A 14,459-nucleotide genomic window follows, 5' to 3' on the forward strand; every position below is an offset into this window, starting at 1 on the left:
CCCTGTCACTGTGATGTCCCCGCCTGGCACAAACAGCCCCCACAGCCCCCCTCTCCTGTAGAGCCCAGCCTGTCACATCACATTACCCACAATCTCCTCCGAGAGGTAGGGCATCCCAAAGACCACAGGCCGCTTCCAACCACTGCCAACTCAGAAATCTACTGTGGAGAGGCCAGCCCTTAACCCAACTTGAAATACTATAGTGTTGTATTGCTAGTTTGGTTTCAATGTTGTTTTTCTCAATAGGTCCCAACCACGGATGCTTTCAAGTAGCCTGGAGGAGTTACAAAGTGGATCGTTACCAAAGGTTTCATGATTTTTCTGTGTTTATTTGATATATTTTTTTGACCAAGTTTTTATTTGTTTTGTCATTTTTTGTTCAGGGGGTACATTATTTAAATTACAGGTACATCATTAAAATGTATTACTTTATAAAACATGAACCCGTAGGCTGCCACTCAAAAGAAAAACAACAGTAAGAAATACATAACAGTTTAAGTAATAATACATTCAGTATAAACATATAGACAGGAAAAGAAAAAACTAAAAAGAAGTGGGATCCCACCGTGTATATGATTATTTATATTTATATACAGTACCAGTCAAAATTTCACATACCTACTCATTCATGGGTTCTTCTTTATTTTTACTATTTTCTAGATTGTAGAATAATAGTGAAGACATCAAACCTATGAAATAACACATATGGAATCATGTAGTAACCAAAAAAGTGTTAACTTCTCTAGGGTACGTGAGACGTTAGCATCCCACCTCTTCAACAGCCAGTGAAACTGCTGGGCGCCAAATTCAAATACAGAAATACTCATTATAAAAATTCAGAAAACAAAACATATTTTACATAGGTTTAAAGATGAACTTCTTGTGAATCCAACCACGGTGTCAGATTTTAAAAATGCTTTACGGCAAAAGCATACCTTACGATTATTTGAGAACATAGCCCAGCAAACAAATCATTACAAACAGTAACCAGCCAAGTAGAAGAGTTACACAAGTCAGAAATAGAGAAAAAATTAATCCCTTACCTTTGATGATCTTCATATGGTTGCACTCAGCAGACATTAATTTACTCAATAAATGTTCCTTTTGTTCGATAAAGTGTCTTTATATCCAAAAACCTCAGTTTTGTTCGCGCGTTTTCTTCAGTAATCCACAGGCTCCAACGCAGTCAAAACAGGCAGACAAGGGCCTCCCGGGTGGCGCAGTGGTCTAGGGTACTGCATCGCAGCGCTAGCTGTGCCACCAGAGATTCTGGGTTCGCGCCCAGGCTCTGTCGCAGCCGACCGCGACCGGGAGGTCCGTGGGGCGATGCACAATTGGCCTAGCATCGTCCGGGTTAGGGCGGGTTTGGCCGGTAGGGATATCCTTGTCCCATCGCGCACCAGCGACTCCTGTGGCGGGCCGGGCGCAGTGTTTCCTCCGGCACATTGGTGCGGCTGGCTTCCGGGTTGGATGCGCGCTGTGTTACGAAGCAGTGCGGCTTGGTTGGGTTGTGTTTCGGAGGACGCATGGCTTTCGACCTTCATCTCTCCCAAGCCCGTACGGGAGTTGTAGCGATGAGACAAGATAGTAATTACTAACAATTGGATACCACGAAATTGGGGAGAAAAAGGGGGTACCATTTAAATAAAATAAAAAACAGGCAGACAAAAAATCCAAATTGTATCCGTAAAGTTCATAGAAACATGTCAAACGATGTTTATATTCAATCCTCAGGTTCTTTTTAGCCTAAGTAAATCGATAATATTTCAACCGGACAATAACGTTGTCAATATAAAAGGTAAACAAGAAAGGCACTCTCTCGGTCTCACGCATGAAAAAGCTCTGACACTTTAGGGTCCACTCATTCAGACTGCTCTTACTTCCTCATTTTTCAGAATACAAGCCTGAAACAATTTCTAAAGACTGTTGACATCTAGTGGAAGGCATAAGAACTGCAGTTTGAGTCATAAGTCAATGGATACTGTAATGGCATTGAATAGAAAACTTAAAAAACCAACAACAAAAAAATACTTCCCGAATTGATTTTTCTCAGGTTTTCGCCTGCCAAAACAGTTCTGTTATACTCACAGACACTATTTTAACAGTTTTGGAAACTTTAAAATGTTTTCTATCCAAATCTATCAGTTATATGCATATCATATCTTCTGGGCCCGAGAAGCAGGCAGTTTAATTTGGGCATGCTTTTCATCCAAAATTCCGAATGCTGCCCCCTACCCTAGAGAAGTTAAACAAATCAAAATATATTTAATATTTTAGATTCTTCAAAGTAGCCACCCTTTGCCTTGATGACAGCTTTGAACACTGCCTTCAGAAAGTATTCATACCCCTTGACTTATTCCACATTTTGATGTGTTACAGCCTGAATTCAAAATGCATGAAATAGATTTGTTTTGTTTAACCATCTACACACAATACCCCATAGTGACAGAGTGAAAACATGTTTTTAGAAGTTTTGGCAAATGTATTGAAAATGAAATACATAAATACCTAATTTACATAAGAATTCACACACCTGAGTCAATACATCACCTTTGGCAGCGATTACAGCTGTGAGTCTTTCTGGGTAAGTTCTTTAAGAGCTTTATACACCTGGATTGTACAATATTTGCACATCATTCTTTTTTAAGGCCTCTCAGGAACATTCAATGTCATCTTGGTAAGCAACTCCAGTGTATAATTGGCCTTGTGTTTTAGGTTATTGTCCTGTTGAAAGTTGAATTTGTCTCCCAGTGTCAAATCAAATCAAAGTTTATTTGTCACGTGCGCCGAGTACAGCAGGTGTAGACCTTACAGTGAAATGCTTACTTACAGGCTCTAACCAATAGTGCAAAAAAGGTATTAGGTGAACAATAAGTAAGTAAAGAAATAAAAACAACAGTAAAAAGACAGTGAAACATAAAAGTAGCAGCACAATTGGTTGGGAGCCCGTAGAACTGCTGCCATTTCTTCCAGCGCCATTTTCATTTATCAGCTGTCATTTTTCATTCATTTACCAGCTGTCCCCATAGAATAACCTTTTCTCATTCCAGATAGAACCCTTTTGGGTTCTATGTAGAACCCTCTGTAGAAAGGGTTCTACTGGGTGAACAATAGGTAGATAAAGAAATAAAACAGCAGTAAAAAGACAGACTATATACAGTAGCGAGGCTATAAAAGTAGCGAGACTACATACAGACACTGGTTAGTCAGGCTGTTTGAGGTAGTATGTACTTGTAGATATGGTTAAAGTGACTATGCATATATGATGAACAGAGAGTAGCAGTAGTGTAAAAGAGGGGTTGGCGGGTGGTGGGTGGGACACTATGCAGATAGCCCGGTTAGCCAATGTTCGGGAGCACTGGTTGGTCGGCCCAATTGAGGTAGTATGTACATGAATGTATAGTTAAAGTGACTATGTATATATGATAAACAGAGAGTAGCAGCAGCGTAAAAAGAGGGGTTGGGGGGGGGCACACAATGCAAATAGTCCGGGTAGCCATTTGATTACCTGTTCAGGAGTCTTATGGCTTGGGGGTAAAAACTGTTGAGAAGCCTTTTTGTCCTAGACTTGGCACTCCGGTACCGCTTGCCATGCGGTAGTAGAGAGAACAGTCTATGACTGAAGTGGCTGGGGTCTTTGACAATTTTTAGGGCCTTCCTCTGACACTACCTGGTGTAGAGGTCCTGGATGGCAGGCAGCTTAGCCCCAGTGATGTACTGGGCCGTACGCACTACCCTCTGTAGTGCCTTGCGGTCAGAGGCCGAGCAATTGCTGTACCAGGCAGTGATGCAACCAGTCAGGATGCTCTCGATGTTGCAGCTGTCTGTTGGAAAGCAGAATGAACCAGGTTGTCCTCTAGGATTTTGCCTGTGCTGTTCCAGTTAAAGGGTTGTTCAGATTCAATTAGATCAGGGGACCATCCTTTTTAAATGGCTCGGAATATGAGCTTTCCAAAAGTAGATTGTTCTGCATTTTGATTTAACTTTACGATGACAATATATCCATCTTAGACATGCAGCATGTGCTTCATTTGTAATTGACCAAACACATTAGAAACGTTATGCGTGCTCTAACAGAAATACATAACCATTTAGCTTCTGATGACTGTTATCTTAACAAAAACAGCTAAACACGTGCACTACCGTTCAAAAGTTTGGGGTCACTTAGAAATGTCTTTGTTTTTTAAAGAAAATCACATTTTTTGTATGTTAAAATAACATCAAATTGATCAGAAATATTCCATGCGAGAAATTGCTAAGAAACTGAAGATCTCGTACAACTCTGTGAAGGGAGTAGTACACAGCATTGTACGAGATCCTCAGTTTCTTGGTAATTTCTCGCATGGAATACCCTTCATTTCTCAGAACAAGAATAAAATGACGAGTTTCAGAAGAAAGTACTTTGTTTCTGGCCATTTTGAGCCTGTAATCGAACCCACAAATTCTGATGCTCCAGATACTCAACTAGTCAAAAGAAGGCCAGTTTTAATGCTTCTTTAATCAGGACAACAGTTTTCAGCTGTGCTAAAATAATTGCAAAAAGGTTTTCTAATGATCAATTAGCCTTTTAAAATGATAAACTTGGATTAGCTAACACAACGTGCCATTGGAACACAGGAGTGATGGTTGCTGATAATGGGCCTATGTCAGCCTACGTAGATATTCCATAAAAAATCCACCGTTTCAAGCTACAATAGTCCTTTATAACATTAACAATGTCTACACTGTATTTATGATCAATTTGACGTTATTGTAATGGGCAAAAAAATGTGCTTTTCTTTCCAAAACAAGGACAATTCTAAGTGACTCCGAGCTTTTCAACGGTACTGTGCATGTATTCTAAGACTGTTGTTGCGTTGATGATGTCGAAACATTACTATACTAACAGTGTGTGTGTTCTCTTCGTTACATGCACGCTCCCCCCTCCTGTAGCATGTAGTGGTGGGTCAACCAGTTGAACCGGTTTCAGAGGTATTTTCTACTGCATGATCTCACCACCACTAACCCTTAATCTCTCACAAGCTAACTTTCCTATCTGACCGGAACAGAGCCACGGGTTCAGCCGAAACTGTCAAATGTAGTAGCGATCATACTCTAGATGCCCCTAAGGCTTTTAAAATTGGCCTTTTGTCTGTTGTCTCCTGAACACTTGTGACTCCATTGGCATTCCAATCGAATTAACAATGATATAGTCATGAAAGGACAAAATATAAATCTGATTCTCAAATTCTGTTCTGTAATTTAGCAGCATTTCAACTGTAATCTAATGTCAACAGATGCCATTTAATTCCATTTGAATAGACCCGTGACTTGCCTGTAACCATGCCCCCACCCCCCCTCTCCCCACAGAATCAGCACATGGAAATGAACAAATATCAGACCCTACCAGGGAAGCTGTCTCGACCTGACATGAATGGGGATCGAGAGCAGTATTCTACACCAGACCAGCTGTCCCCTGACGATAGCGAGGACAGTGAGTTTCACCTAAGTAAGTCACATCTCAAAACACTGCTGCTTGTCCTTTTTATCAAACAGCCTTGAAACAGGAATGTTTGAAACAGGAATGTTTGAAACAGGAAGGTTTTAAACAGGAATGTTTGAAACAGGAATGTTTGAAACAGGAATGTTTCAAACAACAAATAACAACAAAACCTTTGCGTGGATGTATATTATAAATTGAATAAATACACTTCTATGGTTTGTTTTAAAAACTGCACTGTTCCACTCTTCTCTCACAATGTGTTCGGTTTGCATGGGGTGGCTATCCTCTGCATTCTCGCTCACTCTGTACTAATCTTCCACTTGCTGTTGTACTGTTTCTGCTGTCCTCTTTTTTTTCTGCGTGGCTTTCTGCTTGTATTATGGCTGAAGACCGCTGCAGGAGTGCCAGTGCTCCAGCTTTAGGTACCGTACTACTACTCACAGACAGAAGCCCCATGCATGTCAAAGCACCAGGCCCCTGTTTTCACTATGGATTAAAGTTGTGACTTAAAGTTGATAACTCCAGCCTGTGTTGGAGGGAGTAAGACCCTCAGTGAGTCAGAGAGAGGCATCTCCGATTATGCCGGGCTCTTTTCTCTCGCATCAGTGAGTGGTGTTGCAGTTCACAAAGATTACATTAACCTCAAGAGCAGGGCTACTTAGGCGTCGTCACGTGAGGCGTGTGTGCACAGAGGTAGACCATTGCTGATCTGGCTTAACCATACACTGTAAACAAATGTAGATGCAACTTGACATCGCATTCGCCTCAGACCATCATTTCATTTCAGTGTATTAAACATGTTTATTAAATATGCAAAAAACTCATTTGTCTTCAAAGATTTGAATTGGCATCCATTAAGACAACATTTACATTTTGTGTGTAATGTAGCTGAAAATGTTGGAGCGCACTAACAATGTTAATGCTTTCCTGTTTCACTTTTCGCTTGCCTAACCTTTGGCACAGCAGGATCTTGTGGAAAGCATGATCTGTTTGATATGGGTGGGTCCTGCATGGATAATACCTCAACTTTAGACCCTAAGGAATTGAAGAAATACAGTGTCCTTGAAGCGTTGCATGACTTACTTCAATTAATAGAACAATGACTTAAATGATGAAGACAGTTTTAAATAGATTACAGTACTTACTAAAACTCCATATGCTGCTCTCACAGGAAAGTCGGAGAGACTGGATGAGTCCACGCTGTCAGACTTGTCTCCCCTGTCGTCTGGAGTGGACTCAGGACAGCAGTCCCCTGTCTCTCCAGAGAACAAGAAAAACCACCGGGGCATCAAGAAGCTCTGGGGAAAGTGAGTACCTGTACAGCCGACACACACACACACGAAGGGCACACAGCTGAAGATCTTTTTAGAGATATTTATTCAGAGACTATTGGTATAAATGGAAGACGATCTGATATTTGTCATTCTGGGTAGAGGTGGTGGCCTAGCAAAGGTACTGATGTGTTCTATCTCCTCTACCCAAGGATAAGGAAGACCCAGTCTGGCAGCCTGCAGGGAGAGGACCTTGAGCCTGGAGAGTTTAAGAGGGGGGGACTGAGAGCCACCGCCGGCCCTCGCCTGGCCCGGGCCGGAGAGACATTGACCTCTGTGCGGTATGGGACGGACACTATCATAAAATACAGTGTATTATCTTAAACGTGCATGTGACCAAGAATATACCAAAAAAAGCCAATGTCTTAATTAGATGAGCAGGAATTCCAAAATATTTCAGTCTTGTTGATCCAATCAATTGTCTGTCCTCTCCTGCAGGGATCTGAAGACGCCCTTCTCCAAGTGGACTCCGGAGCAGGTGTGTTGCTGGCTGGAAGAGTATGGGCTGGGCCAGTATGTGATTCTGGCCCGACACTGGGCCGACAGCGGGCAAACTCTCCTCTCTGCTTCACCACAGGATTTAGAGAAGGTACACACTGTACAGTCACACAAATTACTCTGCTAACTTATTTTGGTTCCCAGAACGCTGTTGGAAAGTTATTTGTCAAATAATGCAAAGACATCCTTCCGGGAACGTTCTGTGTTAGCTGGGTGTTCCTCTAACAACACACTGTATAATCTCCATCAGTATGGCTGTCAAAGCAATGTTTAGCTCGTTCCCTCCAATCATTCTACCTGTCTAGTCATTGCAACATTCTCATCGCTATTTAGTTCTACCTGTCTAGTTCTCAAGACGTCATTTCGTTCCGTCTTTCACATCTTGTTGCTCAACCTTTGTTGTTGTTTTGAGCTAGTTTGGAGCTATGTTTCAGCTATGTTATTTTTTTTGGTTGCATTTGACAGGTTCCTGTACCAAACGTCATATCAATATATGTAGGCGGCTCTCAAACTAGCAGGGCAAACTAATTTGTTTGAATCTTGATCACAATTGTGAAATAGTGTGCCAAGTGACTCCAGTCAATCCAGTTCCTAAAACTATCATTTGCAGCACTCACTTTGGAGTAAATAGTGTGCTCACAACCTGGATTCATTCTTATCTTGATATCAGGAGATGGGGATTAAGAATCCACTGCACAGAAAGAAGCTGCAGTTGGCCCTGAAGTCGTTCAGCACCAAACTGACAGAGAAATCATCTGAACTGGACCACATCTGGGTCACACGTATGTAGGACACAGTAGAGGCCCTCAACATATTCACTCAACATTCAGCAAACTTGGTGCTATATTCGGTGTAATCGATCCAGTATAATTGGTTGTTATGTGGTTTATCCTCCAAGGTTGGCTTGATGATATTGGTTTACCTCAGTACAAGGATCAGTTTCACCAGGGAAGGGTAGACGGCAGAATGCTTCAGTACTTGACAGTGGTAAGTACATCCATGGGTTTTCATCGTCGTTTTTGTCTCACAGTTGTGTCTCAGCTACTGTATATAATTCATAAGGCTTTCAGGTCTCCCTCGAAAAAGATCTCAAGGGACTTCCTACACTCTTAGAAAAAGGGTTCCAAAAGGGTTCTTCAGCTGTCCCCATAAAATAACCCTTTTTGGTTCCAGGTAGAACTCATTTTGGGTTCCATGGGTTCCACCCTCTGGAGAAAAGGTTCAACGTGGAACCCAATCGGGTTCTACCTGGAACCTTAAAGGCTTCTTCAAAGGGTTCTCCTATGGAGCACCTTTTTCCCTAGGAGTGTAGTTAAATCCAGTACAAAAAAGAAAAAACATGCACAACATATTTGATTCACTTCCTTCAGAACAACCTCTTGTTCCTGAAAGTGACCAGTCAGCTCCATCACCTCAGTGTGAAGTGTGCTATCCACGTCCTCCACGTCAACAAGTTCAACCCCAACTGCCTGAAGAGAAGGCCTGGGGATGAGGTGAGACGTGCACGTTTGTAGGAATTCTTCCATTTACACACATATGTAGTTGTGTTTGCTAAGATGTGTTATTTCCTATTAGAACAAGACGTCTCCCTCTGAGGTGGTTCAGTGGTCTAACCACAGGGTGATGGAGTGGCTTCGCTCGGTGGACCTGGCGGAGTACGCTCCCAACCTGAGGGGCAGCGGGGTGCACGGGGGCCTTATCGTAAGTACAAGGGCCCAATGACTGAATAAGCCCCTTCTTATACCTTTCTACTGCATTTCAGCTCAGCTCAGGCCGTTATAGTGACAAATATGTCCATAATGGGACATGTATGGTTACATACAATTCCTAAGAGACTATCCCTAAAGAAACTTTTATTTTTAATTTAATAATTTCCACTAATTGGTCTTTTGACCAATCACATCAGATATTTTCACATCAGCTCTTTTTAAGAGCTGATCTGATTGTTCAAAAGAACAATTAGTGAACAAAGATCAGAATTGGGCTGCCCGTGTAGACGCTGCCTATTTTTCCAATTCCTTCCATCCTAACTTTCTGTGTAATCACCTGTATGTAGGCAGGTTAGCATTTTTCCTCATAAATCTTGTTCTGGAGGCAGCACTGCACTGGTCACTACCTGGCACAGCCATAAAGTCATCAAATTTTAAACCTAACCCTAACCTTAACCACACTGCTAACCCTAATGCCCAACCCTAACGTTAAAGCTGCAATATGTAACATTTTGGGCAACCTGACCAAATTCAGGTAGAATGTGAGTTATAGAATTGTCATTCTCATCGATAGCAAATCTAAGAAGTGGTAGATCAGTTCTATATCCTCTATTTCTATGCTTCCTGTGCTTAAGTTTTATTTTACGTATCAGCCATAATACAGGTGTCAAACTCATTCCACTGAGGGCCGAGTGTCTGCGGGTTATCGCTCCTCTCTTGTCCTTGATTTAATTAAGGCCACTAATTAGTAAGTAACTCCACACACCTGGTTGTCTCTGACTTAATTGAAAGGAAAAAACAAAAACCAGCGGACACCAGGCCCTCCATGGAATGAGTTTGACAACCCTGCTCTACACTATACAGTGCATTCGGAAAGTATTCAGGCCCCTTTAATCCTTCTAAAATGGATTAAAATAAATAAAAATCCTCATCAATCTACACACAATACCCCATAATGACAAAGTTGTTAGAAATGTTTGCAAATGTATGACAATTAAAAAACAGAAATAACTTATTTACTTAAGTATTCAGACCCTTTGCTATGAGACTCGAAATTGAGCTCAGGTGCATCCTGTTTCCATTGATCATCCTTGAGATGTTTCTACATCTTGATTGGAGTCCACCTGTGATCAATTCAAATGATTGGACATGGTGTGGAAAGGCACACATCTGTCTACGAATATAAGGTCCCACAGTGCATGTCCGAGCAAAAACCAAGCCATGAGGTTGAAGTAATTGTCCATAGAGCTCCGAGACAGGGTTGTGTCAAGGCACAATCTGCAGCATTGAAGGTCCCCAAGAACACAGTGGTCGCCATCATTCTTAAATGGAAGAATTTTGGAACCACCAAGACTCTTCCAAGAGCTGGCCGCCCAGCCAAACTGAGCAATCGGGGGAGAGGGCCTTGGTCAGGGAGGTGACCAAGAACCCGATGGTCACTCTGACAGAGCCCTGGAGTTCCTCTGTTGAGATGGGAGAACCTTCCAGAAGGACAACCATCTCTGCAGCATTCCACCAATCAGGCCTTTATGGTAGAGTGGCCAGACGGAAACCACTCATCAGTAAAAGGCACAGGACAGCCCACTTGGAGTTTGCCAAAAGGCACCTAAAGACTCACAGACCATGAGAAACAAGATTCTCTGGTCTGAGGAAACCAAGATTGAACTCTTTGGCCTGAATGCCAAGCGTCACGTCTGGAGGAAACCTGGCACTATCCCTACAGGGAAGCATGGTGGTGGCAGCATCATGCTATGGGGATGTTTTTCAGCAGCAGGGACTGGGAGACTAGTCAGGATCAAGGCAAAGATGAATGGAACAAAGTACAGAGAGATCCTTGATTAAAACCTGCTCCAGAGCGCTCAGGACCTCAGAATGGGGCAAAGGTTCACCTTCCAACAGGACAACGACCCTAAGCACACAGCCAAGAATGAAGGAGTGGCTTTGGGACAAGTCTCTTAATGTCATTGAGTGGCCCAGCCAGAGCCCAGACTTGAACCTGATCGAACATCTCTGGAGAGACCTGAAAATAGCTGCGCAGCAACGCTCCCCATCCAACCTGACAGAGCTTGAGAGGATCTGCAGAGAAGAATGGGAGAAACTCTCCAAATACAGCTGTGCCAAGTTTGTAGCGTCACCCCCAAGAAGATTCGAGGCTGTAATCGCTGCCAAAGTACTGAGTAAAGGGTTTGAATACTTGTGTAAAAAGAGGTTTTTCCTTTGTCATTATGGGGAATTGTGTGTATATTGATGAGGAAAAAAACCTATTTAATCAATTTTAGAATACGGCTGTAATCTAACAAAATGCGGAAAAAGTCAAGGGGTCTGAAAATTTTCCGAAGGCACTGTACTAGATTGTTTTGTGACATAAACTGACATTAGGCAAACTATTAAAATCGCTCAGTTCTACTCCAGGGCAAGATTCATGAAAATAAACGTCAACCAGCCTGTATCTTCCTCTGAATCTTCTCTAATGACCCCCCAGATTCTGGAGCCTCGTTTTAACTCAGACACCCTGGCCATGCTGCTAAACATCCCCCCTCAGAAGACCCTGCTGCGACGCCACCTGGCCACCAACTTCAACATGCTGGTGGGCTCCCAGGCTCAGCAGGAGAAGAGGGAGTTCATGGAGTCGTCTGGCTACACTCCCCTCAGCACCACAGCCAAAGTCAGGGTAAGAGATGACAGTACTGTACTGTAGTACGCCAAGGGCTGAACCACCACCCTGTAAGGAGCCCTCATTTTTGTTGTTTCTGTCTCCCTCCTCTCTCACTCTCCTTTTCTTACTCTCTCATCCTCCTCTCACTCGCTCCTCTTTCTCTCTTTCTCTCTTCCTCTCCCTTTCCCCCATCTCTTTCAGGAGACAGGCACCTTAATCCTTAGTATGACATCTCAGACCTGGCTAAGCTCTAAGACCAGGGCTGCTCCAAGCAGCTTTTCGGGCAGCAGGCTTTTGTACTGCCATGTATCTCTAACAATCACCATTTTTTTTTAAGGCTAGTAGAAAATGTGCGGAGGTAAAATGTAGCGATAGCATAATGTACTTAGTCAGCACAGTTAGGCTTATAGGAACCATTTTTAAACAGCACTGTCCATTTGTACGCTGTTTAGAAATCTTTTCACTGATTATGGTTAAAGGAATAGAATAGAAATGATACACAGCTTTATCTCAGTCATGTCCTCCCATTCAGCCAAAGAAGTTGGGCTTCTCTAACTTTGGCCACCTGAGGAAGAAGAGATGTGACGACTCGACTGACTACATCTGCCCCCTGGAGGCGGCCCAGGCCCAGGCTCAGCTCCAGGCGGTGGTGAACGGGGCCCACCGGCCCTACTCCGGCTTCAGGGGCCTCAGCCCAATCCTGGACAGAGACCCAGACAGACGAGAGCAGGTGGGGCCATACAGCTGATGATGTCACACTACTGTATCTACCTACCCATCACTACTCAGCTTGCAGCCAACCCCACCTCTTCCTGCCATGCCCATCCAATGCTACCCAAAACCCACCCCAGCACACCCACCTCCACACCCCTCACGTGCCATCATCTAACACCCAACAACCAACCCTAGCCTTGGGCATGAGCTGCTTCTGGATACTTAGGTTGTTTTTACACAGGAAGCCCAGTTCTGATCTTTCTTCCACTAATTGGTCTTTTGACCAATCACAACAGATTTTTCAGAGCTGATCTTATTGGTCAAAAGACCAATTAGTGACAACCCCTCATATGTTTTCTGTCGATCTACATGCCTAGTGTTCAGCTGTGATATATCAGCCATGGGTGTCATGTACCATTATTTTAGAGGGGGCACGAAGTATGTAAAGATGTACGGGTGGTGGCCCCCTGGAAGTTGGAGAGTTTTGCAATTTTCAAACACCTGAAACAGCTTTTTCCTGCCATCTAGAGCCATAATCATGATTCCTAAGTCAATGTTAAAAGAAAAAGACAGTTTTTCTGCATCGGTTATCTAAGCATACCTCTTTAACGGTTCAATTGTAATTTGAATGAGGGTGTCATTCTGACTGTTGTAAATCCCACATCTCAATATATTGCACTAACATGCCTAGGATGTTACTTCCAAATTACAACACAGCACGTGGGATCATAACACACATCATCAATACAGGAACATATCATGGCATCCTAATTACTACGCAAATATCATGATATTATCATAAGGTGCCAGATTACATTTAAACCAAGTCTTTTTCTGCATATCTAAGCATACCTCATGAGCTGTCAGTATCCTCCTGACTGACAGTTCTTTTTTTTTAAAGAAATTAAATATGCGTCTGTGCATAAATCTGGGTCAAAGACTGAAGGAATGTGAGTCTTATTCAGTACATTTAGTAATTGCTTGCATTTCCAAAATTTGGCAACTTAACTTGATTGACAGTCCGAAATGGCTTGATAGCTTGTTATGAGGTTGGAAGACCGGGAACCAACTTCATAAAATTGTACGGTGGCTAGTAATACAGAGAAACAACAAAAGATTTTTGTTTTTTTTTATTCATTATTAAGAAGGAATCAATTAGCTACATAGCTTGATCAAATTAATTTACAAACCTACTTCCTGCTAGTCCTGTCCATCACCGACATCTAAAATCAATATCAAACGCTGTGTGTGTCCTAGCATCTCTTTGCTCTCCAGGGTGCACCTTGGAAGTAACCACTTACTTGGGGGGGGTACTCTTTGCCTGGTCCAGTCAGTGTGCCCCCTCTGCAAAATACTGCTAAGAGATCTTTTTATAAACAATTACAATGAAATGTGTCCTTAAAAAGGAAGTTTAGTAATTCATTTTACATGTGCCCTTGTGCCCCATATGAGCATGACGCTTCTGATATTATCACATCAGCCCTTTACTGCACTAAGATTATGCCACTGACGTAAACAACATTGTGCATAATTTTATTGATCATTTTAACACAAACAAATTTGAGATTCACGTGATGGTATTTAAAATCTTTTTCTAACCAGTAGAAAGCAATGTTGCTTGTTCGTCGGACAGTTGTGGAATGAACTTGTGCAATATTTGCATATGGAGGTATATATATATGTTGGTAAATTGAAAGACGTACAATGGAAAGTACAATGCGATTGTATAGCTGTGTAAATTTTGACGGAATCCAGATTGTGATTATCATGCACTGTTCTTTTCAAATGTGACTGTTATAATATTCATTATAGTTAAAGATTACGCTTCAATCAAGGAAGCCCTCTTGTTGTCATTAATTGTAAATGGTACTATCCAAATCCGTCAATAAAAATCATAAGTGTGATAAAGCAGTGGAATTCTTCCTGATAACCTATTTAATATGTGCAATCTTTGTACCAAGCATGCTTCTCATATTAGAGGAGAAAGTAGTCTTGTCTGGGTTTTACGCTGATATCATCTCTGCCCATTATCAATATTTACAGTTTTAAGAACTCGAATCAAAGATACA

At 42.3% G+C, this 14,459-nt stretch overlaps 1 protein-coding gene across 16 annotated transcripts in view; it reads left to right on the forward strand.

Annotated features, from left to right (window-relative positions):
* The window catches only part of LOC129866770 (liprin-beta-2-like), a 124,310-nt gene that overhangs the window by 104,886 nt on the left and 4,965 nt on the right, over window positions 1–14,459 (forward strand). For 12 of the 16 annotated variants that reach the window (XR_008761529.1, XM_055939632.1, XM_055939633.1 and 9 more), the window contains 14 exons: window positions 247–307; window positions 4,933–4,971; window positions 5,350–5,488; window positions 5,872–5,904; window positions 6,449–6,481; window positions 6,654–6,789; window positions 6,966–7,094; window positions 7,252–7,402; window positions 7,982–8,093; window positions 8,210–8,298; window positions 8,682–8,804; window positions 8,887–9,012; window positions 11,503–11,691; window positions 12,209–12,406. Coding sequence is in view for 14 of the 16 variants with exons in the window: in XM_055939632.1 (XP_055795607.1) it covers window positions 247–307; window positions 4,933–4,971; window positions 5,350–5,488; window positions 5,872–5,904; window positions 6,449–6,481; window positions 6,654–6,789; window positions 6,966–7,094; window positions 7,252–7,402; window positions 7,982–8,093; window positions 8,210–8,298; window positions 8,682–8,804; window positions 8,887–9,012; window positions 11,503–11,691; window positions 12,209–12,406 (1,558 nt within the window). In the remaining 2 variants the exon portion in view is untranslated. The remainder of the gene's footprint in view (window positions 1–246; window positions 308–4,932; window positions 4,972–5,349; window positions 5,489–5,871; window positions 5,905–6,448; window positions 6,482–6,653; window positions 6,790–6,965; window positions 7,095–7,251; window positions 7,403–7,981; window positions 8,094–8,209; window positions 8,299–8,681; window positions 8,805–8,886; window positions 9,013–11,502; window positions 11,692–12,208; window positions 12,407–14,459) is intronic. The other 4 variants (XR_008761530.1, XM_055939636.1, XM_055939645.1 and 1 more) reach the window with 2 other exon arrangements.

This window comes from Salvelinus fontinalis, chromosome 12, assembly GCF_029448725.1.
Source record: "Salvelinus fontinalis isolate EN_2023a chromosome 12, ASM2944872v1, whole genome shotgun sequence".
Classification (NCBI taxonomy): Eukaryota; Metazoa; Chordata; class Actinopteri; order Salmoniformes; family Salmonidae; genus Salvelinus; species Salvelinus fontinalis.